Source organism: Fundulus heteroclitus, chromosome 23, assembly GCF_011125445.2.
Source record: "Fundulus heteroclitus isolate FHET01 chromosome 23, MU-UCD_Fhet_4.1, whole genome shotgun sequence".
Lineage (NCBI taxonomy): Eukaryota > Metazoa > Chordata > Actinopteri > Cyprinodontiformes > Fundulidae > Fundulus > Fundulus heteroclitus.
In genome coordinates this window covers 8497839-8523843 of record NC_046383.1, presented here as the reverse complement: position 1 = coordinate 8523843, position 26005 = coordinate 8497839, and the positions used below count along the sequence as shown (strand labels likewise).

General features: G+C 38.5%; 1 protein-coding gene across 1 annotated transcript in view; it reads left to right on the top strand.

The window, feature by feature from the left end:
• The window catches only part of mtnr1al (melatonin receptor type 1A like), a 35032-nt gene extending 11740 nt beyond the window's left edge, over positions 1-23292 (top strand). Inside the window, exon 2 of the mRNA XM_012861710.3 lies at positions 20325-23292. Coding sequence (XP_012717164.2) covers positions 20325-21094 — 770 coding nt within the window. The 3' untranslated portion in view covers positions 21095-23292. The remainder of the gene's footprint in view (positions 1-20324) is intronic.
• Positions 23293-26005: the final 2713 nt, after the last annotated feature.

The following is a 26005-nucleotide window of genomic DNA, read 5'->3' as shown; positions in this document are numbered from 1 at the left end:
CTGGATCAACTGCAGCTGTCTGATCCACTTTTTAGGCAGACCTGTGAGAACACTGTTGCTGTAATCAATTCGACTAAAAATAAACGCATGGATTAGTTTTTCCAGATCCTGCTGAGACATCAGTCCTTTAATCCTGGAAATGTTCCTCAGGTGATAGAAAGCTGACCTTGTAATTGTCTTTAGATGCTTTTGAAGGTTCAGGTCTGAGTTCATCACTACTCCCAGATTTCGGGCCTGATTAGTGGTTTTTAGCTGAAGCGACTGAAGCTGTATGCTAACTTTTAATCGCTCCTCTAATGGTCCAAATATTATTACTTCAGTTTTGTTTTTATTCAGTTGAAGAAAATTTTGACACATCCACGTATTGATTTCTTCTAGGCATTTACTCAGTGCCTGAATTGGTTCATAGTCACCTGGTGACATAGTGATGTAGAGCTGTGTGTCGTCTGCATAGTTATGGTAGCTGATGTTGTTATTTTTTATTATCTGGGCTAGAGGGAGCATGTAGATATTGAAGAGGAGGGGACCCAGGATGGACCCTTGGGGAACCCCACATGTGATTTTTGTCATCTCTGATGTAAAATTACCTACTGATACAAAAAAGTCCCTGTCCTTTATGTAGGATTTAAACCAGTTGAGAGCTGTAGCAAAGAGGTTGACCCAGTTCTCCAGGCGTTCTAACAGAATGGAGTGATCGACAGTATCAAATGCTGCACTGAGGTCCAATAGAACCAGCACGGTGGTTCTTCCACAGTCTGTATTTATATGGATGTCATTAAACACCTTAATAAGGGCGGTCTCTGAACATAGCAGGGCGCAGAATAGTGGCGTTTGTCGAGTATCAGTGACGTACAGGTCGGATGAATGCCACCTGGCCGTACAGACACAGGTCGCATTTGAAAACATCCAATCTGTGTTGTTCAGGCTGTCATGAAAAGATCAGATCCAGGTCGCATATGGGCAAAAAAATCTGTCTCAAGCAGAGGAGGTCATGTTTTTTACATAATGGTGACTGGTTGGATGGAGAATGAGATGAACAGATGGATCACAGATTTGTCTGTAGGAACGAGGGCGTTTCTACAGTCTGTTGTGGTGAAGAAAGAGCCATGGGTTAAATTTTTTTGCCTGGTCTATTTCTTATTTTTAAATGGTGCACGATGATCTGAAGTTGAGGGGTGCAGTGGTTTAGATGTTGTTATGGGCTCTTAAAGGACCTCCTGGATGAGTCGTCCATGGGCTTTAGGAGTAATTTAGTGAGGAAGGTTCACCACTATTCCATGTTTTCTCCGTTTTCTGGAGCTTCACTGTGGTTTGCTGGAGTCCCAAATGGCTTTGTCATGATCCGCAGGCAAATAGATGTCAGATTGTTTGTTAAATCTCTTTAGATCAGGGCATCATGTGTTGGATTTCTATATTTCTTAGCCTGCTTCATGTTCATGTCTCCGTTATGCTGATGAACATGACTGCCTCAGAGGCTCACTGGTAAAGGTTTCTGTTTTTTTCCTCATTCTTTCCATCAGACATTGGCTTTTTGAGGTTTGTCTGAGTACAGTAACATTTTTTGGACTTTGAGGTGAATGTCTTTGCTTGTGTTCCCTTGCAACCACTGGATGCTGAACTTTGTGGTGAGAATGTATGAAAGGTTTCTTCCTGACGACTTTTTTCATAAAGGTCATTGAAATGCAGGCATGAATGCACACCAGAAGAGTTCGGCGGCTCTCTGGAGTCTCTTGCATGCTTTGTTTTGTGCATTCAAGCCGGAGGTCTGATTCTTTCTTTTTTGGTTTTCTGAGGCTATCTTAGACCATGAGCTCAACTTACAATCGAAGAACAAAAAGGCTTTCTATTTTGCTACCAACATATTGATTTTTCCATCTTTGCGAACATAAAAAGGAATTTTCCAAACATAACTTTATCTTTTTTCCCCCTAAAAATCCCGCTTTCATTCTTCTGTTTGAGTCTGTGTATCAGCAGGCTAAAGTGTCATCATTCGGAAGTTACTTGAAGAATGTCTTTCTTGTGAGAGAAAAATATTTCCCTTTGCTTTAAATGATACTTGTAGACCAGGGGTGTCTTAAGTGTGACCAGGGTTCCATTTGCAACCTTCTAACCCTCAACAACAATATAATATAATGTAAAAATGGTAAAAATCCATTTTTTTTAGCTTGAGGTTGGAGGTTGAAACAGTAAAAAAAAAAAATCACTGATTCGATACCTTTCAGAAAAGATATAGACAAGTTCAGGTCTTCTGAAAATGGAAGGTACAACACAAAGAAATCATGTGGATCGACCGTGTTTTCTGCTTTTAGTTCAATAGGTCCATTAACCTCCAGTGACTTTTACTCAAGTGCAGACTTTGGTCAGTAAACCAGGCTAAATGAAGCAATCGTTTTCAAAGAAACAGAGACCCATGTCCCGTTCCTGTTGCACAAAAAAACACAATAATATAAGAAAGAAATACATTTTTAAAAATAAATATTTTTTCTTTTTGATTTTCTTTTAAACAAGCAAACATATACAATGATTTACACCTCCCTTTTCTACCGGAATCAGACTTATTTTATTAAATTATTGTATTTTATTTACAGTTGTGCAGATAAAAATGAAACACTTTGCCCAAAAACATTGACTTTTGAATTAAAAAAGAAAACAAATCAAAATGTTATGTCCCTTTATTGCTTTCAACTTGACAGTTTTGGCCCATGTGGCAAAATGTTTGGACACCGTTGCTGTAGAATAAATAGTGTTGGTTCCTTTTACAGGCTAAATATCTTCTGTTTTATTTCCTCAATAATACCTCAGCTTTTCTTAGCTTGGGTTAATTTGGAGTAGCGACAGTAAAACTCTGTGACCCATGGAGAGCAAAGGAGAGATGCTGTGAGAACAGCAACAGCTGGCCGGGCGCCTAACAAGCCGGGGGGGGGGGGGGGGGGGGGGGGCGTGCTTTCTGGTGTGAAGGCTCGCCCTGCGCAACTTTTACAACACGGAGTCGCAGCCTCTCTCTGCTCCCCGACTTCTCGTCTAATGAAGCTGACCCGAGCTCAGACCTCATCCTGCTGCCGCCGCCGTAGCTCCGGGAGTCAGACGGTCCTGTTCGCTGCCTCGCCGCCGTGATTTATTTTGTCTAATTTCCTTTAAGCGCCCAACGCTTCATCATGCACCGCAGCTCTGTTGATGCTCTCAGTGCAGGTGAGGATGCATCACCCGCTGGAGGCCTTTGGGACAGAGCTGTGCTGCTCATCTTTACCTTTCAGACCCACACTGTAGAAGCACGAGTGTGTGTATTTATAAATGTATCTCGAGTTTACTTGTCATGGGAGTGAGATTCTGTCTGCACCCTGAAGCCACCCAGTCCAGCACAGTTTGATTGTTTTGATTAGGTTGCACGGATTGTGCAGCTGTCAAAGTTTTCTGATCTTGCAGGGGGGAAAAAGGAGGACATCCCAACAGTTTTAGGTCTAATCAACGAGTCTTTGTGTTTTCAGAATGTTCTTAGCTGTTCAAAACCACCCGGAAATAAACTAGAAACAAAAAAGGTTGATGAGACTGTTGAAATTTTAGGAACAGGGCTGCATGATGTTAGGAAGACATTCAATTATGATATCTTTGCGGAAACATCGCTTATTCTCCTCAGCCTACTCGCTCCTTTCCTCGATGTCCTCATTGTGTCCCCCCCACTCTTGCGTTTTAGCATCATGCTCGCTGTCGGTTCTGAAGGTATTCAACACCATACATGCGGTCACCCCTGTAGGTGGCAGAGGAACAGTGTGCCACTGCTTTGCTGCTTCAGGACCCGTGCACTTTGCAATTCATCATTGGTATTGGTGGTCCATTCAGCCATTTTTTACTGGCATGCAGACCATAAATGCGTATCAGTTGGAATATGTTGACCTGCTAAATATTAGAGTTGGAGATTCTAAACCAGATGCAAAGGATTTACTCTACTTTTTCTGAGTCAGGGGTAAAGTGGACATTGGTTTCTTGGTCCTCTCGTTGACGGACGTAGATATAATTATTATTATTATTATGCAACTTGATGAAGTACAGGAAACCTGGTGGTTCCTTTCTCTTGTCTTTTAGGATTCACCATCCATGATAGAAGGAAATGTAGTCTCCTATCTTCTAATTCAATACGAAGGAATCTGTCACGGTGGTCTAAGATATGAATTATGCATAATAAACACTTCAAACAAATCCATGAATAAAAAAGAAACTGAACGAAACTTTACCTTTCTCGTTGCAACACCACAAATTACACGCTGCCGTTGCAATTTGAATTTATTTTTTTTTACAGAGTAAGCAAATGACAAAAGTTAAACATTATTCTGTAAAACTCATGGCATCTTTTGTTTTTTTCTGAACTGAACAATAGATGAACTTTTTCTTTTTTTTAATTAATCAAAGCTTTTGGTCCAAATGACAGGATTGGTCAGAGTTTTTACATGCCTGCAGCTCTCACAGAGATTTAACCTCCTTTTTCTGGACACGTAATATATTTACTACCATCAGGATGGAAGGACCATTTCACCCATTGTAACAAAAAGTATTTCTGAACAGGATTACCAGCTATCGCTTTAACTCTTAATGAATCCAATACGTTTTTTATCCTGTTTATTGAAAGGATTACAACTCTGTTATTGCTTAATTAGAACAGTCAATTAGAAGTCACATAATTAGAATGGGCTAGAGCGGGCGCCCTATATACAGAGCCTATTAGTCATTGAAGCAGCTGTCCTGGTCTCATATCTGACTTTAGGACATTTTCTCCATGTCTTTCACCCCCTGTCTCTCTGACCATTTCCTGTCTGATTGCTGTGAATAAAGGCCTCTAGTACTGCAGAAAATCCAAAGTAAAAGCTTGACTGCTAGAAAACAATAGGCATCAATAATACGCCACTATATCCATTACAGCTGACTTTAATTGCACTCTATGCTCTATAATTAAGTTTATTTACCTAAAAACATCGGCTGGCAGTATTGTGATACATTTGTCTGGTTTTATTACGTTTTTGAAGGTTTTTTTTTTTTTTAGAGAAGACAGAGCTTTTTCAGACATAATTAGAGCTTCAGAGCTGAAATGAAATATATCTACAAGCCTGACTTGACAAGAAGCAGCAACAAAAAAGATGAAATGTACCATCAATAGAAACTAAACATAATATTTTATGCTGTTTTTAACTCAATAGAAGATGTATCCAACATTTTTTCTAAACCCGGCCTTCATTGAAACGTATTGCAGCCTGATTCACTTTGACATTATGACCTCATCAATATATATCGATTGATAGACGTATATCGATGATAGAACAAAAAAGGGTTAATAAAAAGTTCAACAGAATAAAAGTTTTCCTTCCTTTTGCATTCTAAGGTAAGGTAAGTTTATTTATATAGCGCTTTTCAGTAACAAGAAATTCTAGCTCTGTAGGTTATTTTACAGTAATTAATCCTCCCAACCAATCACAAAGACCCAGGAATGCACCGTCACCAAGCTCCGCCCTCTTCAAAGAGTTCAGAGAGCGTGCGTTCTTTTTTTCTTTTGTAAAAACTTGCAGTTTTGGTAAAAAGTTGGTTGAATAAAGGGTTAAGTTTGAATTCAGTATTTTTGATCTTTATTTTAAAACAGGTCATTAAGCAACAGCATAAAATGGCCAGGGCTGCACTTGAAATATATATTTTGATTTTGTTGATAATCATCGACATCGATCAATATGATTTCTATTTTCTAAATCGTCCAGCCCTATCATGACCTGCCGTGGCACCTGGTAGTGAGCAGGGCAGGTTAAGCAACATGTGAACCCATAAAAGCGTTTTTTTTTTAGAACCCAGTAAGGATTTGATCACAGCTTTGAGGTTGTCATTGTCTACATAGCTACTAAAATTTGGTTGAAGGAGGGAAAAAAAGGTGACGGGGATCATGCATGTAGGACGAAACGGTTTGTTATGTTGAAAAATTTTATACAGTTAGTTGCAGAAAGTTGTGCAATCGCATCATACTCTATTATTTTGTCTTCTCTTTCAGTCGAAGAACAGCTGTAACTCTTATCTCAAGTCGGACTCGCCGTGTTTCTTGACGTTTCAGATGTTAGGTTGGGAAGAACACAAGCTGGAAGCAACAATACTGGTACTTTATTTTTGTAAAGCAGATTTTTCAAATCATATCTGCGTTATTTATTAATCATAAAATCAAAAGTTTGTCCAGCTAACTATTTTTAAAACACTGTTTTATTTTAATTACCACCTATTAAGCTCTGTATTTCTCCATTTATTCTAGTGTTGCCATATTTTAAATCATTGTTGCTACTACTGAAGCATAAAGGTATTTATTCAGTATAATTCTACAACTTTTACCAATAATCACAAACTAAAAAAAATATTGTTAGCTACAAGCTCCAATTGATACTGAATGGAAATTATTAAATAATTAAAATAAGGGTTTGATTGATGTAAACCTAAAAACTATTTTACACCAATTACTTAGAAGAATATAAACATCATTTAAAAATAAAAAAAGCTATTTTTTTTGTCAAAACTGATCATCCTTTTAAATAGTAATAGTTTTTATTCCTTGAGAGAGAGAATATTAACTTTTTCATTACTTTGTAAATTGCCTTGAGATGACATGTGTTGTGAATTGGCACTAAATAAATAAAATTTAATTGAATTGAAGTTGAAATCATTTTTTACATTCAGATCAACCAGCAGGTGTATTTATAATTTTTGGTTTTTATAAAGTACAGTCTTTAAAATAGTCTTCATATGAGAGTTCAAAAAGAGGAACTAATGAGGGTAGATAGAGGTTTTCATCCAGATTGATGAAACTGTTGTGTTTTCTTTTTTTGGAGGTTTAAACCATGTTTTATGTCCAGAAGCATCTCAATAATCTAGAAAAATGAAATGTTGAGTAAGTCCTCCGGATGGGTTCGTTTTTGAAACATTTCGTCTCATATCCAAGAGACTTATTCAGTCTGTAGAGCTGTAGGTAAACCCTCAAGGGCCGGTGTCCCAGAAACCATAGATGTGCCCCTGACCCAACATACCTGAATCAAATGGCTGAATTACCTCCTTAGAATTCAGTCAACCTCTCCAGAGTCCTGCTAATGCCCTCTTTATTTGACTAGGGTGTGTTGAAGCAGAGACACATATTAAAGTTGCAAGCCCTCGAGGTCTGCAGTTGACTATGTTCCCTTTTTTAGGATCATCCTCATCACAACAGGCAAGAATTTGGAGTTCCAGCCCAACATTGATTGACGGTCATACTGCATTTCTATTGCCCCTTTCTTACCTTCTTACTGATGGCCTTTTATTCCAGGCTTGTCTTGATCTACTGGGCATCTAGTGTTATTCCTGGTGTTCTTTGACAGCTCTTTTGTCTTGCCAATAAAATACTTTTATTCTCCTGACAAGTGAACTTTATACCTATAAGAAGTTGAGGTCATAAGTATCTATAATTGATTAATCAATCCTTGTGCCACACGGGTACATACCTAATCTACCAGACTTCTGGCTGAATAATTATTGATAATCTTGTATTGATAATGTTCATTAAACATTTTAATAATTCCTTTGAAACATGGAACCCGATGATGCTGGTGTTGTGAGTATGACTCAGCCCTCTGGAAACGATAAGCAGCCATCAGAGCCCCTAATGATTGCTTCTCAGGCAGATGGTTCTCTTTTGCTTATGAGCTACCAGTCTTGACTGTTAAACTTGTTGATCCACTATATAGCACAATTGAAATCCTGCAGCCATCACTGTAGAAGGAGAATCAGGGCTCGCCATCTTCAGTCCTCACAATTCTGCTGCTTTTAAATTTTTCCATTTTCTAATGCAGCCGAACTAAATAAATTGCTAATTACAGGCCTCTGAAGAACTTGATTCCATCAAGTTGTGGAGCCAACTTGATTCAGGTGTAATGGAGCAGTGGCGCTCAAGGACGGGAAACTAACCTGATATAAATTATTAAAATAAGGCTTTTTGCACACAGATGTGGTCAGATATCAAGCACAGATGTGAAAGCATCATGCTTTGGGATTTTTTTCTGGACAATATCACTGTATTGAGGAGAATGGATTGGGTCAGGTACTATAAACACTTCAACAAGAACTCTCTTCCCTCAGCAAGAACACTAAAGCAGGGTTCAGGAGGCGTCAGTGATCCAAGACGTACCAGCAAGACAGCGAGGAATTTACTAAAGAGGAAGGTAGTGGATTAGTTGAGCCAGTCTGAAGACTTCAGTCCCGCAGAAAATCTGAGGTAGGAGTCAGAGTTTTGATTTGCCGATAAGCAGCCAAGAAACCTAAAGGAGTTTAGAAAGGTTGATAAAAAAGAGTGGAGAACAATCTGATTTGTTCAAACCTGGTGCTGAACTGCATGAAACAAACATTGTAGCTCATCACCCAAGAAAAATAGCTAAAAAATATTACCTCAAAATGGTAAAAAAACAAACAAAAAAAACAGGTCTGCAGTTAAATAAAAGAGGACTTTGATTTCTTGTTCTTGCTTAAAGTTTGAGTTTTGTCAAATTAGAGCTGTTTTCTCAGGGTTGTTTTAAGCGTGGAAAAAAAAGAAGAAAAAAAAGATGTTACTTTAGCGTTAGTGGACTTTCATCAGTTCTCCTAAGACTGTTATGTTCTACTAAAATGATCTAATGACTTAAGCCATGCACGGATCAAAGGCTGTGAAGCTCCTCTAGCTCCTCGCTTGCAGCAGCACAGCTGGTTTGCTGATGCAACGCGTCCGTTTGGTTAGCGTCAGTTTCTGTGATCTGAAGTCCTCCTGTGACAGGAAGCAACAGGAATTCAAAGCAGAAGTCAAAAAGTCTCTCATCTCCACTAAAACAATGCGTAACATTTAGATGCTGCATTGTTTTGTAAGCAGCAGCAGCCTCGATTTTCAGCTTTCTTTTAAGATTCCCCATCTTTAAAACAATACATTTAGAGCTAGTATTTGTTTTAAAGGAACTTTCAAGAATATTAATCCTCCTTATAACGTCCTACATTGTATTATGTAACAGCTAGCGGCTTGAGTATGTTATGTTGGGTTTTTGTGATAGACCGACCCAAAGTAATGCATAAAAGTGAACTGAAAAGAAAATGAGACAAGGTTTTATATTTTATTTTACTAATACAAAACTAAATCTCACATGATTTTTTAAGTCTTACCAGAAATTGCCTATTAGATTAGAACTAGGCCAATCTAACAAATGAGCACGCTTTGATCTGAACCATTTACTTCTAGTTATCCTGCTTACACGTCTGAAGCCTTTTAGGGCCTCTAACGGGTTATCTTCCAGGATTTCCCTGTGTTTAGCTCCATCCGTCTTCCCATCAACTCTTTCTAGCTTCTGTCCTCGTTGAGGAAAAGCATCCGCACAGCATGTTGCTCTCAACCCATCTTTCCCTGTGGGCATTTCCTGAGTCGGGTATTATGTGTCTTTCAGACCCAAAGCTGCATGTGCTGAGCATGCAACAGGAGTTAGCGCTAAACTCTGTGGGATTAGACCAAAAGCATCATTGACTGCGCTGGAGTCTGCAGTGGATGAACAGAGTGCAGTGCAAAGAGGCAGCGTTTTGAAAATAACAAGTACATAATGGCTATGTTTTGTGTGAAAATCTTCTGTGCTGATGCATTTGTCTCCAATAAACCTGATAGTGAAACAGACAGAGAGGAGGAAGAAAATAGAAAGGAAAAAAAAATGATGATGAGACGATGTGATGGAGAAAACGGCGTGCGGGTTGTGAAGGAGCTCTGGCTTCTGTCAGCTCAGCCAGCTGAAGATTGTGGCTGCGTATGTGTCAGAGCGAGCCGTGGTCAAAGTTGAACAAATTTCAACAGCGACCAGAGTGCTTCACCGAGATTTTTATCAAAATGTCTAAAACAACGTATGGTCACCTGAATTATCCGGTGATCACATTAATTTGTGATGCAGTGCTGAATGTGTAGGAAGACAATGTTGGCCCATTATTTACCTAATGCAGCGTGTCTGCCTATGCCACAGATATGCAAGACTGTAAGGGGGCATTAACTAAATAATTCCAGTTTCCCAAACCAGCAGGAACGTTTGCGGTAATAAAAATAGTTCAGGACATCCAAGGTTGCCCTACAAGCTCCATGACCGTCTCACCCTGTGGAGGGTGATGCACAATCTTATCGCCACCAGTGCAGAGCTTGCTCAGTGGTTATAGACTACATCCAACATGAAGATTAAGCCAATAAAACAACTTCAAGATTTTGTGATAATAATAACAGTGAGAGTTCAACCTTGGCTAGAGTCTGAAAACCTTAGTGGGGTTGCATGTCCAAGAACACTGGTGTGGACAGAGCGTAGGATCAAGGCATTCTCCAAGGAACAGGTTCTTCCAGCAATTCACTACTAAAATGTGGATTTTCTACCGTAACGTAGAACCATGCCTAAAGGCAAAGGTTTATTTTAAGACCTTAACCCCACTTAGAACCTTTACACATTTTGATTTATTCCAAAAAGGCAAGACTGGGTCCCAATCAGTCAGTATTTAGTTCAGATGTTGATGCTGAGTATGTCAGTGAGAACTTTGGTCAGAGCTGCAGTCAGGAATCCTTTGTGTTTTTTTCTCTCTCTCTCCAATTGTGGTCATAAAAACATTATGCAGCCATAACTCATCTAAAATCACTTTGCTCATATTTTCCTTATAGTGAGTGTAAATCTGAAGTGTTAGAGAAAATGACATTTATGTTCAGTCTTGTGGGATCATCTAAAAACTGAATGTTTTGGTTATTTATCTTTGCAAAATTGATCCCAGTCAGCCAGGGTAGATGGAGAGCGTCTGTTAAGATTACCTTTCCGTTCAGATTCTCAATTGAATTTAGGTCTGGACATTCAGGAATATTTTATTTTACTGGACTATTCTAACAGATTCAGACGATTTGAAGTGAACTATTACGTGTCAGATCTGGCTGCCTGCTCCACCATAGTCTCCACTCATCTGCAGCTTCCAACAGCCCTGATTTTAACTCCATCCATCTTCTAACTAACTCTTGCCAGCATCTTTAACCCTGATGAACCAAAGCATCCCCGCAGCTTTATGCTGCCATCTCCATGTTTTGTTAGTTTTTTTAAAGATTTTGGTCTCGTCTGACAGGAGAATCTTCTTCCACAAGGTTTATTTGTCCTCTGCATTGATTGTGCCAAACTGCAAGTGGAAATTTTTTTTGTTAGTTGGTTTTTATCGGTAAAAATTCTGAAAAACATTCTAGCCACCTCCAAACTGTGCACTACTTTCTGCTGGTCTTTCAAATAAAAAAGCATTTAAGGAAATAAATGAGGACAAAATAACAACACTGTGCCTCTTCAATATACTAGATGAGTTAAAGTCTCATCTAGTATATTGATATAGATATATACCAAGATATAGTTTGTTTTTAAATTTATTTTTAGGGAAAAAGGAGACAGTTTGACACAGATTTTTCCTAAGTTTGCCTCAAATGACTCCTCGTATGCCTCCGTCGTCAGTTTTCTAACCCCAAACTCTGAGCTCCGCGCAATAATCCGCATCCAAAGACACGAGCTGACAAACAAGCGGCTATTTTTACATCCAAACTGCAACCTGAAGTGTGTCTGAAGGTGACATCCGTGTTCGCTCTACTTCAACAGGGATCCAGCAGCACCAGCAGCAGCCGTCAGAGCTGCTGACACGATCAAAGACCCCAGAGGTGCCACATCCTCACCATCGGGAGAATAAACTGAAACACTCGCTGTGTAGTCAGACTCAGATTTCAAAACAGGCTCTCTCCGGTAACCAGAAGCTTCCCGCATGCTGGTATCTACCTGTTTCTGTGAGACAAACACACGAACTCAGGAACACTGAAGGAAAAACCTTCACGACTCTTCTCTCTCCGCAGAGCAGATGATCAGATTAGATATTTGTTCGACTCTGTGCATAAATTAGCATTTCAATGTGTATAAACCTAGAACTTTGAAACTACTGTAACTTCTCGCCGCCTTCAAAAGGCAAAGAGCATGCAGATAGAGATCTCTCCCATTGAAGTCTCCATTTGTCTTAATGAACAGGATGATTAAGAGCCGGCTCGGTTTCATTTATCATTAGACAGTTCAGATGTTTCCAGCTGCAGGTTGTGTAACCTGAGAGACTAATCTCTACATTTCAGTGAAGCGTAATGCAGATGTCTTTCTCCGTTTCACATTTACTTCTTGCTTCTGAAAGATAGACTTTTAGGTTATCCATTAAAGTGGCGCTGATCAATAGTCCACAAGGCTATCTGAAGGTGTGCCTTCTTATGACTTTGGCTGCTTCAGGGAAATGTTTACTTTTGTCTGCTTGTTAAGCCTTGAAATTCTCATCATTTGGGCATAAAGAAGCTGAATTCCAGGAACAAAGCCTATGTTAAAGGAAAAATTGCAAGATAATGTGATTCAAATCAAAGAAAGTGATTTAAAGCACTTTGTTACCAGGAGCTTGTCACAAAAACATATAGCGAAGCTTGACAGAAAGACAAATGGCCGGCTGATAGTCAGTCAGTCAGTTGGACGGACGGATGGAAGTATTTACACCAATAACATCTCTAATGAATCACAACTGCTCAGGGAATTGAACCGTTAACAACGTTGCCATTTTATTTCTTCCTTATTAACATTTACCTTCGGCAAACACCAGAGGATGGGATTTTCCTGCCAAGGGCAACGGCGGTAATAATGACAGAACCACCAACTAATACAAATTGACTGGTGGTTAACAAGTCCCCTGTCTCTGTTCTGCTCTTTGCTCGAAACTTGTGATCTGCAGCAGACAAAGAGTACCATCCTGAATATTAACAGCAACGACTCCTCATAATGAAGATGGAGTCGTGGGGTGATAAACACTGAATTTAGGTGTAACAAGGTCTTATTAAGGCCACAAAGGTTAATGGCCGCATTCTCTCTGTGTACGTTGATAAAGGCTTCCACCACAACATGTTTATTACAGCAGCAGCCGAGAGGTGAGACGCACCTCAAACACACTGAGGCGTTTCAGCAACAGCTTATCTTCAGTCTTTAGTCACAGCGCATAATTAGACTCAGTCAGTCTGATCACGATTGGAGGTCGACACAAGGTCTAAAATTGAAAGTTTTATGGGAACATTTGAGATCGGGGAAATGCAACTTGGAGCGGTATCAGGAAATATTTTTTTCCGTCACGTGAAGAAATACATGTTGAGACATAAAGTATGCAGAAAACATTTTCGATTTTAGAATATCTTATGAATTGAATTCATTTGGAAATTGGTGCCAAAAAGGAAGGCAGTAGATTTGCATGATTGTGTCGTGAGTCGCAACGTTACTTTTGCCGGAATACCTTGCAGGAGAACAAAAACAAGAATATCATTATACAGACATATTCAATAAATTAGACTATACATTTCTAAGAATTTTTGTCAGATTTAAAGTACTTTTTGGAAGACAAATTTTTTTAACCTAGTTTTAAACATCCTTTTAATTAAACCGCCATTTCTGCATGCAAACGTTGGTTTTTTTATTGGTCTGATGCAATATTTTAATCATAAATGCTGTGTTTTTATTAGCTGAAGGTGATTAAAAAAGTCATAATTAACAGAAATACTTTAAAACATCATTAGTCTGTGCTAATCTATATAATATGTTTCCCTTGGTGAATTCAGTTACTAAAATAAATAAACTTTCAATAATATTCTAATGCATTAATTTTATATGACTGTATATAAATGCAGGTGTAGCGTAAGTGGAGACAGTAATGAAATAATTTAACCCAACAGAGGTTAGATGTGTTTTCAGAAAGAAAGTATTGTTCTTTATCCCCCATCCTTAAAAACATTGTAGGAGAAAATTGCCGCTCCTTCTGTTCATCTTATTTACTCACCAACCAAAATACACAGAATGATTCATGTTTTTACATATTTAGATGCACATGGAGGCCAGCAGTGGATACAAAAGTGATATACTTCACAAGGAGAGGTTAGGTGTGAAAATGGTGCTAAAGGATAAAGTATTGGTGTTACAGGCAGTGATTGGAGCGTCCGACAGTCAGTCAGGCAGTGGGCGAAGGTTACCCTCATACATTTATTGGACAATATTTCCAGCACTTGATGAGATCAGATAGGGGTCACATTGTGGGTTTGCGTAAAGCCAGATAGAAAACTGGTTATTGTGCAGTTAGTTGCTCAGCATGTGCTTTGCACAAGTGCCAGATGGGCCTTCTGTCATAACTAATGGTCGTATGAGGGCACCCACACATCTTGAAAGTCATCCAACACAGGCCACACCAAGGGAAGATGATAGATTGTGCACCAACTATTACAGAACCTAATAGCCTCTATGTAGTCCTCCCACCCAAATCCAGGTCTTGGACTCTTTAACACATTGTTATTTGGATTTGTGTTTTAATGAATTTTGTCCACATAAAACAACGACAGGGAGAAAATATGGAAGCCATGAAATTCCTATTTGTGCTTAGAAGCAGAATCAAGTTTATGAGCCAAGACTGTGTGCACAAACAAGGACTTTTTTTTCTTGGTCTTCACAAGAAGTAAATATTTATATATTTTGGACTAGTTGAAATTTACAAAACAACTATTTATATAATCTATATTTATTTTTCTGTAAAATTAAAAGCTTTATTCTGCATCAATCTAGACGCTCTGTGAATGTATTCTTTTTGAAAAATCAATCGTTTTGATGAAAAAGTTGTTGCTATGACCTTTAAACAAATAATTTGTCAGATCATACATAATACAGCAATAACAGAAATATACAAAGTGGAGCTCAAGGCGGGATTTCAATCAGAAGAAACTCTATTGCCTACCTCCCATCCATCAGAGACTCATCCGCCTTCGTCGCAAACCAATCAGCTTTGAACTGCTCCTACTCGAAGCCAATCAGCATCCTGGGTTAATCTTAAAAGAACTCCACATCCTCGTCTCGGCCATCTGCACAACCTGTGTTTATCAAGTTGGACATCTAGCTCAAACAGATCATCGTATGGACTGAACAAATCTTTGTTTATCTCCACTCCACCACCAGTTTCAGGCCTGTGGGGGAAATATCCCTATTCTCATACTCCTGCTTATGCATATTGAAGTATAATTCAGCGTGAATGTTTCCTGCCGAGGTCTGAGCGCCAAAGTCTTAAAATATTGTATCAATAAATTCTTCTAATTGCCTTTTCTATCCGTTTGAGTTTTTCAGATTGAAATGAAATTACCCTGAACCACAATAAATTCACATCACAGGGATTCATTTGAATCTGACTATTTCAACTTAAAAAATCTGCAACTGAGTACATTACAACATATGCATGTATTTGTGTATTAAAAACAATAACAGACCATTTACAATAAATGGAACAACTGCAAATAAATACAGAAATAGATTTAAATTATTTATTGAGTTTGTTGGGAGCAGTGACGGTTCTAAAATATAACAATCTGCATTAAAGGCTGTTTGTGTACCTAGGATGGTGCAGTCTGTCACTGAAGTATCCGTCAGATACAAACAAGCAAAAACCTTTTTGTTTTTTAAGGCAAGTTGCATAAAGGTAAAAAAAAAACAAGAAAGTAAAAGTAGCATCAAAATAAGTGACCGGAACAAAACAGGGAGCAGAGAGCCTCTCTGAGAAGCTTCAGTTTCTTTTTTATTATCGTCTCCATCATAAATCTCTCCAAAGCTCATCAGTGCACTTCAGTACCGCTATCAACAGTTAGGGATAATGAATATAACTAAACAAGCATCAAATGTATACATTCATTCAAGCATTGAGCACTCTAACCACTACATCAGCTCAAGCTGACTTCTCCGAGATAAATGTAATGTGTTGTTGCTCCCTGGGGGAGGTGTAAACACGGCTTTACCAGCCACAATTGAAGGTGAATTAAATTTTATTTCAGCTTTTAGCAGTTTCCTCAGGCATATACAGTATTTTTTGGACTGTATAAAAGCGTCGACCCAGCTGATGTGCATTAACGGTCTCTCCCTCACATATAAAATATGCATTCAGAAGGTCTGAATTATGAGTTTAACATTTACTTGCTTCTCCCAAGTGAACTATGCAGCATTTTACATTTTTGCACCTCCCCATTATTGCAACTGAAGAGCTCACTTTCTAAAACTGTCTCAGTTCTAACAGAATTAGTAAAGAAAGTAGGGTACATATACAGCATTTACTTACAAGCTGTAAAGCAGCTAGTTTATTCTGCAAACGGTGGATTTTCTGTTAAGTTATATTTTACACAAGTCAATCCACCTATCCATTTGATACATAACGAATAGGTAAACGAGGTGGGTTGAAAATGTCCCCAATGGCTCATGAGAGGGATCTAACCGATTTGATTTATGAACAATACTAAGTGGGATTAAAGATGGTTATTAATTAGTAATTGATTGATTTATTCCAAGCAAAGTGATTTTGCGGTTCTGAAACCATGTAGACTCACAGAGGAGGGGAACTGGTTACCAGGATTTAGGGCCATTTTCAGAGGAAGATCTGGGAAATGCACATTTGAATGCATGCTGTTGTGGAGTTGCACAGAGACGTTTGCCTTGGATCAGCTGGAGGAACTGTACACGCCAAAGAAAGGCTAGAATACTATTATCGGTTCAGCTGTTGCAGTTCTACATGTTAGTGTGCTGATATATGGATTCAATTTCACACTTTGCAGCCAGATATACTGATGGAAGGTTTCAGACAAGACTCCAAATGTGTCTTAAATAATTACCATAGGAAGTATCATATTATAATAACTGTACAACATACATTAGCATGGACGTGTTCCAAGTTTTGATTTGTGGGTTTTGAAGTCTTTAAATGTCTTTTGTGACTCTATAAATCTTTATATGGAAGAACATTCTCCTTTTTTTTGCCACCTTCTGTGCATCCATCCCACATAATTCTGAAGGCGAAGTAATTGAAACACTGAATAAATGCAGCTGTATTATGTAAATAACTATTGTCTCCAATCCCCAAGTGTACACTCTTCTGGGCAGTGGCTTCTTTTTCATAAATGCTGCAAGGAACTTGGCCAGTAAGGATTTCTATAGCTGAATAGTAGAGTCTATCCCAGTGGGACGTGCTTGGAAACCGTCCAAAAAGGAGGCATCCTAATCCGAACACTTCAACTCAGTCCTTCTTTCTGTGCAGCTGCTCTGCACACCTGAGCACTAAGGCAAAGCCTGGCTATGCTGTTGGTGTTGCTCGTATCTGTAACAACTTTCTTTCAGTCAGGAGTGAGAATTTTAGGGAATGTATAATGTTGGCAAGTATGTGACTCATCTTCATTACAGTACTTCCTGAAAGAAGAAGAAATCTTTATTTGTCATTGGAATTGTACATTTCAATAGAATTTGTCTTCTGTGTTTAACCCATCCCTTCACAGCGCCCGGGGAGCAATCTGGGGCTAAGGGTCTTGCTCAGGGACCCGCAGTGGTAGTCTGCTGGGATTAAACTGGGTACTTGCAACCTTCTCAGGTTGCAAGCATGCTGCTCTAATCTCTAGGCCACCACTCCCCTAAGTGACATGACATGTGACAAAACTATGTCATCTGTATCCTCCACATGTGGCACTCTGGTCTCAATCAAACTCAAAATGTGTGTGATTTTTATCTAAAAATAGGTCATTAAATAACAGCATAAAATGACCAGGGCTGCACTTAAATTACATATTTGGAATTTTTTAATAATTATCGATATTGATCAATATGGTTAAAATTTTATCGATATGCTTTTTTTCTGTAACGTCCAATGCTAATGCAAATATCTCCACCACATTTAGACAATATATATATATCATACACACAGGATCGTTTTCAGAAAAGTTTTCATCAACATAAACCCGCACAAATACGCACTGAGCGTTGTTTTAAAAATGTCAGACGCATAAGGGGCAGTGTACCGCAAAGCAGTCAGAATCCCTCACAACAACAATCTCCACAAAAAAAAAACCTCACACATATATATATAGACAGATATATATATATAATATATATCAGATATAGTATATATTAATATATAATATATATATATATATATATATATATATATATTCTATATATATATATATATATATATATATAATATATATATATTATTATATATATATATATATATATATATATATATATATATATTATAGGACAGAATGCAAAAGGAAGGAAAACTGTTATTCTATTGAACTTTTTATTGACCCTTTTTTTGTTTTATCGATAGCACTCGCTGTATATATTATTGAATTATCGTCCAGCCCTTGTGTGGACGGCCTAATTGCAATCTTTTTACATCTTTTCTGAATATGCACATCTGTTTCACTAGGTTCCAATAAAATGCAGTCAAAATAGTTATTTTGTGCTCAACAAAACTACTTTTTGTTTAATTTACTATGAAAGTCAGTTGTCCACATTAATCTTTCAACATGTACATATATGTTTCAGCACTATCAATACTGATAAAAAGGCTGCCAGCTGTTTTATCAAAAGTACATGATCATATTATTCATACTGGATTTTCAAAAAGAGAGCCTTACAGCTGTTGAGTCTTTAAATCCTTTCATCTCCAAAAATCTTCCTGCAGACACATGAAAGCTTGTATTATTATTTTTTTTGTGTGGATGTCTGCCACATCTGAAAACCATCTGCTCAATGGAAGCATAATGGCTGCCTTCTGTTTCCTGGTGCAAACGTTAATAAAGAAACAAGCACGCATTCACTAGAACTGCTGAGTTTGTTTGTTACCCTTTAATTTGTGCATTAAATTTAACTGGTGGAGGTTTATCAAAAATGTCACTTTTGAAGTCCCAAAACCAAGGCTAATATAATTCATTCGAGCAAAGCGTGAGTCTGCTTTTGAGCTTTTCAAAACAAACAAAAAAACACTTATTATAGATAACACCTTATTCCTTTTTTATGTTTACATATTTAAGGGAGTCTTTGAAAATATCCTGTAAAAGCTTTTTTTTTTCTGTATGTGGTGTTCACAGATGCATCTACGTTGACCTTTCGCCACATTTAATTACTTTCACCAAGGCCATTCAAAATGCTGATGGCATACTGAATCTTAATGATGTAAAGGTTTTTATGATACTAAAATGTTATGTTAAAAAGTGAAAATTATCATAAAACCGTTTAAAATAGTTCAGAATATAACTTTAAATACAGATTAATGTGGTTGGGGAAAAGATAATAGATTTTCTTATTGGCAGCCTATTCTCAACATCTCAACTTCTTTAAACTCCTGAGCGATCGGGACAATTTTGATAAAAGTCTAACTTTGTATTACTAATATTTTTAATTTATAATATTTTTAACAATAATTTCTTAAATAAAAAATGGTCCCTATAGTCCTCGACTGCAAAAAGGTGGATTGCCCCCTCTTGGTCAGAGGTCCATCTCTGCCTCAAGTGGACTGAGTTTCTTCTACCTGATTAAATCGCTGGGAAATAGGCCTTTGAGTGATGATCATTGATTACGTCTATTTACTTTGATTGCTGCTGAATACAAAGCTCAATTCTGAATGAATTTCATTTATTTTTCCTTATGTATGATCGGTCATTTGATTTGATTGTAAGACTCATAATTCATTCACATCAAACTGTTTATTGGAGTTTAGTGTTCGGCTTAAGTTTCTGGTAAGACTTTCCCTGTATCGTGGCATTCTGAGTTGCTCAAATGTTGCTGCTGCCACATTACCTTTTAACAACTACCATGCGTAAAATTCAAACCACTCTGCATCATCTATTTAGTTTTGCTTCTACCCAAACAGACTCATTCTACGTAGTCTCCCAAGATTGTTGGGGCATCTAAGACTTTGTTCTTCGACTTTGGCTGCTTCTTAATTCATTTACGAGTCCAGTCTTTGTATTTGACTCAATAACTAAAGTGACCAATACTTTTACCAGCCATGGAAAAAGTCCCGTAACAGAACCTTTGAAAGTGTCATTCCTCAATTGATCATATGCCAACATGGGATAGCACATTATTTGAGCTAAAATCCTGTAATTTATAATTTTTGTTATGATTAATTAAATAAAATGAATGGGAAGACTTTGAAGCTCTTATAGGTCAGATTTAATGGCTTGATAACCAATAAAAAATATAGCTAAAAACAGATAATCTATTAAAATGAGAGATAAAGGTGCCAGAAAATTTGAAAGACCTTGAAAAGGCTGGAGAATTATTGATCAAGAACGCTTTAGTAGATTACAAAAAGGTCTTGATTTTTTGGAAGAAAGCTAAAAAGAAACAAGGGAATAATAAAACGATATACAGCTGGATATATCAATAGCCATTTTTATTAAACTTGTGCCTTTTCCTTGTCTTCTCTTTTTATAGGCAATGCCTTTGTGGTTAGCCTGGCCTTTGCTGACTTGGTGGTCGCCATCTATCCGTACCCACTGGTCCTGACCGCCATCTTCCACAATGGCTGGATCGCAGGCTACATCCACTGCCAGATCAGCGGCTTCCTCATGGGCCTCAGCGTCATCGGCTCCATCTTCAACATCACCGGCATTGCGATCAACCGATACTGCTACATCTGCCACAACCTCAAGTACGACAAACTGTTCTCCAGCAGCAACACCATGTGCTACGTGATGCTCGTCTGGACGCTCACCATCCTAGCCATCGTGCCCAACTGGTTTGTGGAGTCGCTGCAGTACGACCCGCGGGTGTACTCCTGCACCTTCGCGCAGTCGGTCAGCTCGCTGTACACCATCACGGTGGTGGTGGTGCACTTCATTCTGCCGATGAGCATCGTCACCTACTGCTACCTGCGCATCTGGATTCTGGTGATCCAGGTCAGGCGGAGGGTCAAGCCGGACTCACGGCCTAAAATCAAGCCGCACGACCTTCGCAACTTTCTCACCATGTTCGTGGTGTTCGTGCTGTTCGCCGTATGCTGGGCGCCGCTCAACCTGATCGGCCTGATGGTGGCGCTGGACTCCAGGCTGAGCCGGGCCATACCCGAGTGGCTGTTCACTGCCAGCTACTTTATGGCGTACTTCAACAGCTGCCTCAACGCCGTCATCTACGGCGTGCTGAACCACAACTTCAGGAAGGAGTACAAGAGGATCGTCCTGATCATCTTCAAGTTTCACTGCTGAGATGAAACGCTGAGAGCAGACACAATGAGCGGTGCTTTCTAACATTACTCCCACGAGAAGACAATTAAAAAGCCATGAGCAAAATAAATAAAAGAAGACGAGAAGTTCAGAAAAACAACACTGTGAAAAGGAAGAAGCAGGAACATGTAGTTTGGAGAAGAAACACTGTGGAACTTTGATAGCTGTAGGGGAAGAAGAGGATAAAGATGAAGTAGAATAAATGACGCCATACTGAGAGTCGTCAGTGCTGCCTTCAGGGAAACCGAGACTTTTTAAAAATGTAGCGAGTCACGCAAAGACCACAGATTGGAAGTAACTCTTAGTAATTTGTCTCCTCATGACTGTCTTTGGTAAGAGGGTCATTAGCTGTTGTTGAAATTTGAAGCTTATCGACTTCTCATGTGTTTTTAACCAGCATCACAATTCATTTAAATGTCGGAATATCAAAACATCGTGTCCATTCACCTCTGCCTGATTAATTTTTTAACGCAGAACATGCTGCTGGACTTCTCCAAAACTGTGAGTTTGAATGGTAAAATGTGGGTAAAAAAATACTAAAATGTGTGCTCCTGGGAGAGAAAAACAGAACAAAAGCATAAAAAAAAAAAATCAAGATTTGCATTTCCATGCTGTAGTATATACTTTAACATTTCTTGTCTTTGGGGTGAAGACAAAGGGCAACAAAAGAATAAGACTTGAAAGGACTAATTTTAAATAATTTACTAATGTTCATTTGCAGAAAAAAAACATTTTCAATAGGAAATAGAACTTTTTAAGCTGTTTTATATTTTACAAGTATTAAATGCAACAGAAGTGTGTCTGCTCGGCAATTTAACTTCAGATATAAATTATTACAATGAACGATTTCAGAAATCCAATTCCACAACTTAAAACTCAAGTAAACACACAGGTGCCTGTTTTAATACTGGGTTTTAAACGCGGGTTTTTGGGTTTTACCCAAGGCCTTTCTCTTAAGGGGACATGTCCACAAGAACTTCAGATCGAGGAGGTTTTGGTGTACAACCATCCTGTAGGATTGTATGACCACCTCTGTAGGTCTTATTGGGCAATGAGCTTGTTTCCGGATATGTTAAAGCAAAGATAAAAAATAAAAACAGGCATTGAATAAAAGGACATTTACATGTAATAGACTATACATCAGATGGATTAAGCCTTTAACATAAAAAAATGGCACATTTATTTTATATACATAGAACTATTCCAGTTTTCACCAATAGCCAAGCTACAAACAAGCTGCAAACATCTATTTTTTTTTTTCTAGTTTGGGCTGCATTGGCTGTAGCTCTTCTATTTCTTCTCAGCAGTGCCACAGAAATCGACCAGCCAATTTGCCTTTTTAATTGAACATAAATGTTGCAAATCTCACCAGCTTTGTGAAATATAAACCAAATATTAGAATAGCTTCTGGCCTAGAGTGTTGGCTTTTGAAAATAAGAGCATGCCAAACTTTTTGGGACATTTCAAGTCTGTTGGACAAAAACAGGTAGCAACAAGGCCACCTTTAAAAGACCTGGACAGACTGTTCTTAGAACCCTTTCAACAAACAATGGATATGCAATACTTCCCTAAATAGACATAAGATGCGATTATGGTTCAGCTATCTTGCAAATATGCAACGCTGTAGAGCGGTTACAACTTTATCTGGATGTCTCTGACATCTGGATATCAGTATTTGCTTTACCCAGCTGTGTGGTAGTCTGGGGTATTAGATAGAATATGTTTAATAAGGCAACAAAGTGTCTGTGTAGCTGTAGGATGTTCCAACAGCCCAATTGTTCCTGCTCCCCTTTTGGATGGTTTAGTTGGGTCCCTGGATCTGTCCCACCAGACAAGTGAAGCCCGCAGCTGTGTTCTTGTGCCAAAACTCTTAGTTCATGAACATTTTTGCTCATGGGATGTTTCCATTTCTGCCTGTAGCCTTCCATCCCAGTCATCTGAGGATTCTCAGTTTGGTTTTCTGAGGTTCCTGGATCAGCTTATAACATATCACCCTTGTAACATGGCTAGAACCAACTCTGTCAGAGCAATACATTAGCGAGAGCACAGAACCCTTTCAAACGCGCCATTGCGTGGTCCCCAATGGCTCAATCCAAAAGGAGGTACTAGGGGTAGTGAAATTATAAGTAAAAATCTGTATTTCCTGTCGTGAACAGATGACATTTTGCAGTAAACTGTTTAAGAACGGAATAAATTCTCAGTGCAGTGAAATACTACGAGCTAATCAGAAGAGTCCCCAATTTACCTCGACCGGGGGCTGCCAGCTGCGTCAATGCAACGGATGAGCTGACCGTGACTGTCAGTGCAATTTCCAAAGTGCAATTTACGAGACGCTGAAATTTACAGCAATTTAGCATTTTTGATGTCATTGATAACACACAAGAAAACAGCCTGTTTCAAAATTCACCACCAAGTCTACCACAGTCTGGGTGTGTTTTTTACAGCGGACTGACGGGATGAAGCTAATTGATACAGCGGGCAGCAACAGCAACCTGTCTCTTGTGAAAGTGTTCATGGGTGCGTTCGCTAATATAGTTTGGTATCCCATGGATATTAATATTCTAAGTTTCGTTTTTTTTTAAATTGTCAAACTCAGCCACAACAGGGAGCCATCTGACTAGTTGGCCTCGCACACCTCGGGAGGATTTATTTGCCTTTATTACAAGTTTACAGTGAGATGAAAAGTCTACTACAGGAAAGAGAACTGTTACTTGTCGTAATAAAATAACCTAATTTCATTTTTTTTTTTTTATCTGAAAACTCTCGTAATGCTTGTGTTTTGAAACTAAAATCCCTGGTGAGGTGATAAGGTATTAGCATAACAGAAACTGGGGAAATTCTTAAGTGCCTGGGATTTTAAGCAGGTTTCCTGGAGAACATTGATAAATAATTATGGGTCTTAATATTTTCCATCATATCAATGCCCAGTATAACAATCCAGTTCTCAGAAGTGATCAGACTTCAAAGTATTACACAGAGTAAAGATCTCTTGCATAGCTGGGCATACCTCCTATATATGCAGATTTGCTTGATAACTAATATGGAAATGTAAACACAGAAAGCGCAAACACAGATTTGCCCATAAATTCAGCCCCTGTTGTCTTAATTTTGGCTTAGCAATATTGTGTTGACTCATATTCTCCTGCTATGGCTGTGGCGGCATGACTTCTCTTAAATCTGAAAGTGGGATTAATAACAAAGTTACCGTATCTTGACTTCCTCTTTGCCACTCATTTCATTAAAGAAATTAAGGGTTAAATTAATGACTTATGTAGCACATGTTGTCAGATAAATGGACTTGAGAGGGTCTTCTTTTTACTTTGGTATGCTCTGCAATACAAGTGACTCCGCTATGACCATGCCATTTATGTTCAAGATAACTTTCCAGCAAGTACCTGCAAGGTCCCCTTAGTTGCCCTCACCTGTGCCTGCATAGGTCTCTTGCACATTCCTTGACTCAAATGACTATAACCATGACAGCCATTCAATCTCTTCTTGTGTGCAAATTGAAAAACATTTAAATTGTCCTCCTATTAATCCTATAATGGAACCAATGAAAAATCCAAGCATGTGATAATGTGGGTGGTCTTTACAATTAATTACAGGAAAACACCGTATATAACTTTTTGCCCCACATGTAGAGTCTAACATGTATTCGTCTTTGGCTCCTGCTGCTGGGAACAGGAGCAACTGCGCTGGAAAGGAGTCTCCACCTCTGCTACATAAATATTCAGAGATCTAAAAAAAAATGGACCACATAGGTCTCTGTGTCTGCCAGCAGTAAGAACATTTAATCAGATATGGACCTGAAACACGATGAATAAAATAATAAAAACAAAGGTGAAAATGAGGAATCAAGTCGAGATTGTTCTAACGGGTTATTCTGACCACATCACTGTTTCTCACACCCCTAGAAAGTGTAAGTTGTGCTTGTATGATTATAAGGGATGTTGCTGCTGTGAGGATCTGACTGCTTCATTCCCATTTTCATGAGCTCACTGGTTTTCTGTGGATCCGGCTGTTCTGGGACCGTTTCTTCCCAGATTTAAAGGTCTACTAAGGACACCTAAATTGGCAATGGGGCAAGTTTTTGGAAGGAGAATTAGTTTTATCTGTGCCAAAATGTTACAGGCTCCCATCCTGGTTTAAGTTGTCATGTGAAATCTCAAAGTGAAAGCACAAGCTCTGCAATTTAAAAGTTTTATTTAACTCAGATGAATAAACATAAGCACACACTTTAAAGAACAACGACAAAACAGGCGACTGATCGACCTTATTTCTAATGGGATGTATCACATCAGGGTTTGAATAAGAGGAAATTCTTCTATGTTTCATTTATTTATTTAAAACTGTCAATTTATTCTTTGATTTCTCCAAGCTACTAACATGGAAAAGGAACTGGGTTGGTTTATTTGTTTTGCCCAAAGAACCATTCTGAAACGATTGACTTTTACGTCCTCCGCTTTAAGATATGTCCAGACATCTAACTCTCAACATGTATTTAAATTGGCTTATATCCTTGATTTTGTGTATATTACATTAACTATTTGTCATAAAGGGCTACTACTGTAGCTGAGCAGAGACCTACCCACACTGGTAGCATTAGAGATTGTTGTCTTATCAGGGCATTTTAACTTTAATTTGCATAACATGGCCGACAAGCTGTATAGTTTGAACTCCGCTGTCCAAGTAATCATTTTTGAGTTTGAAGGATGCCTAAAAGAAGGTCTTTTAGAGATCGTCTCCTCTAGAATATGGGTAAAATTTGATTTGGTCTTCAGAAGGTCTGCAGATGTTGGCCTAGTCATAAATTAAACATCTGCATTTTACATATGCTCCCTGAGCACCAGCAAGGTTAAATTAGCAAGTTAAATGCAGGAATGAGTTAATGAA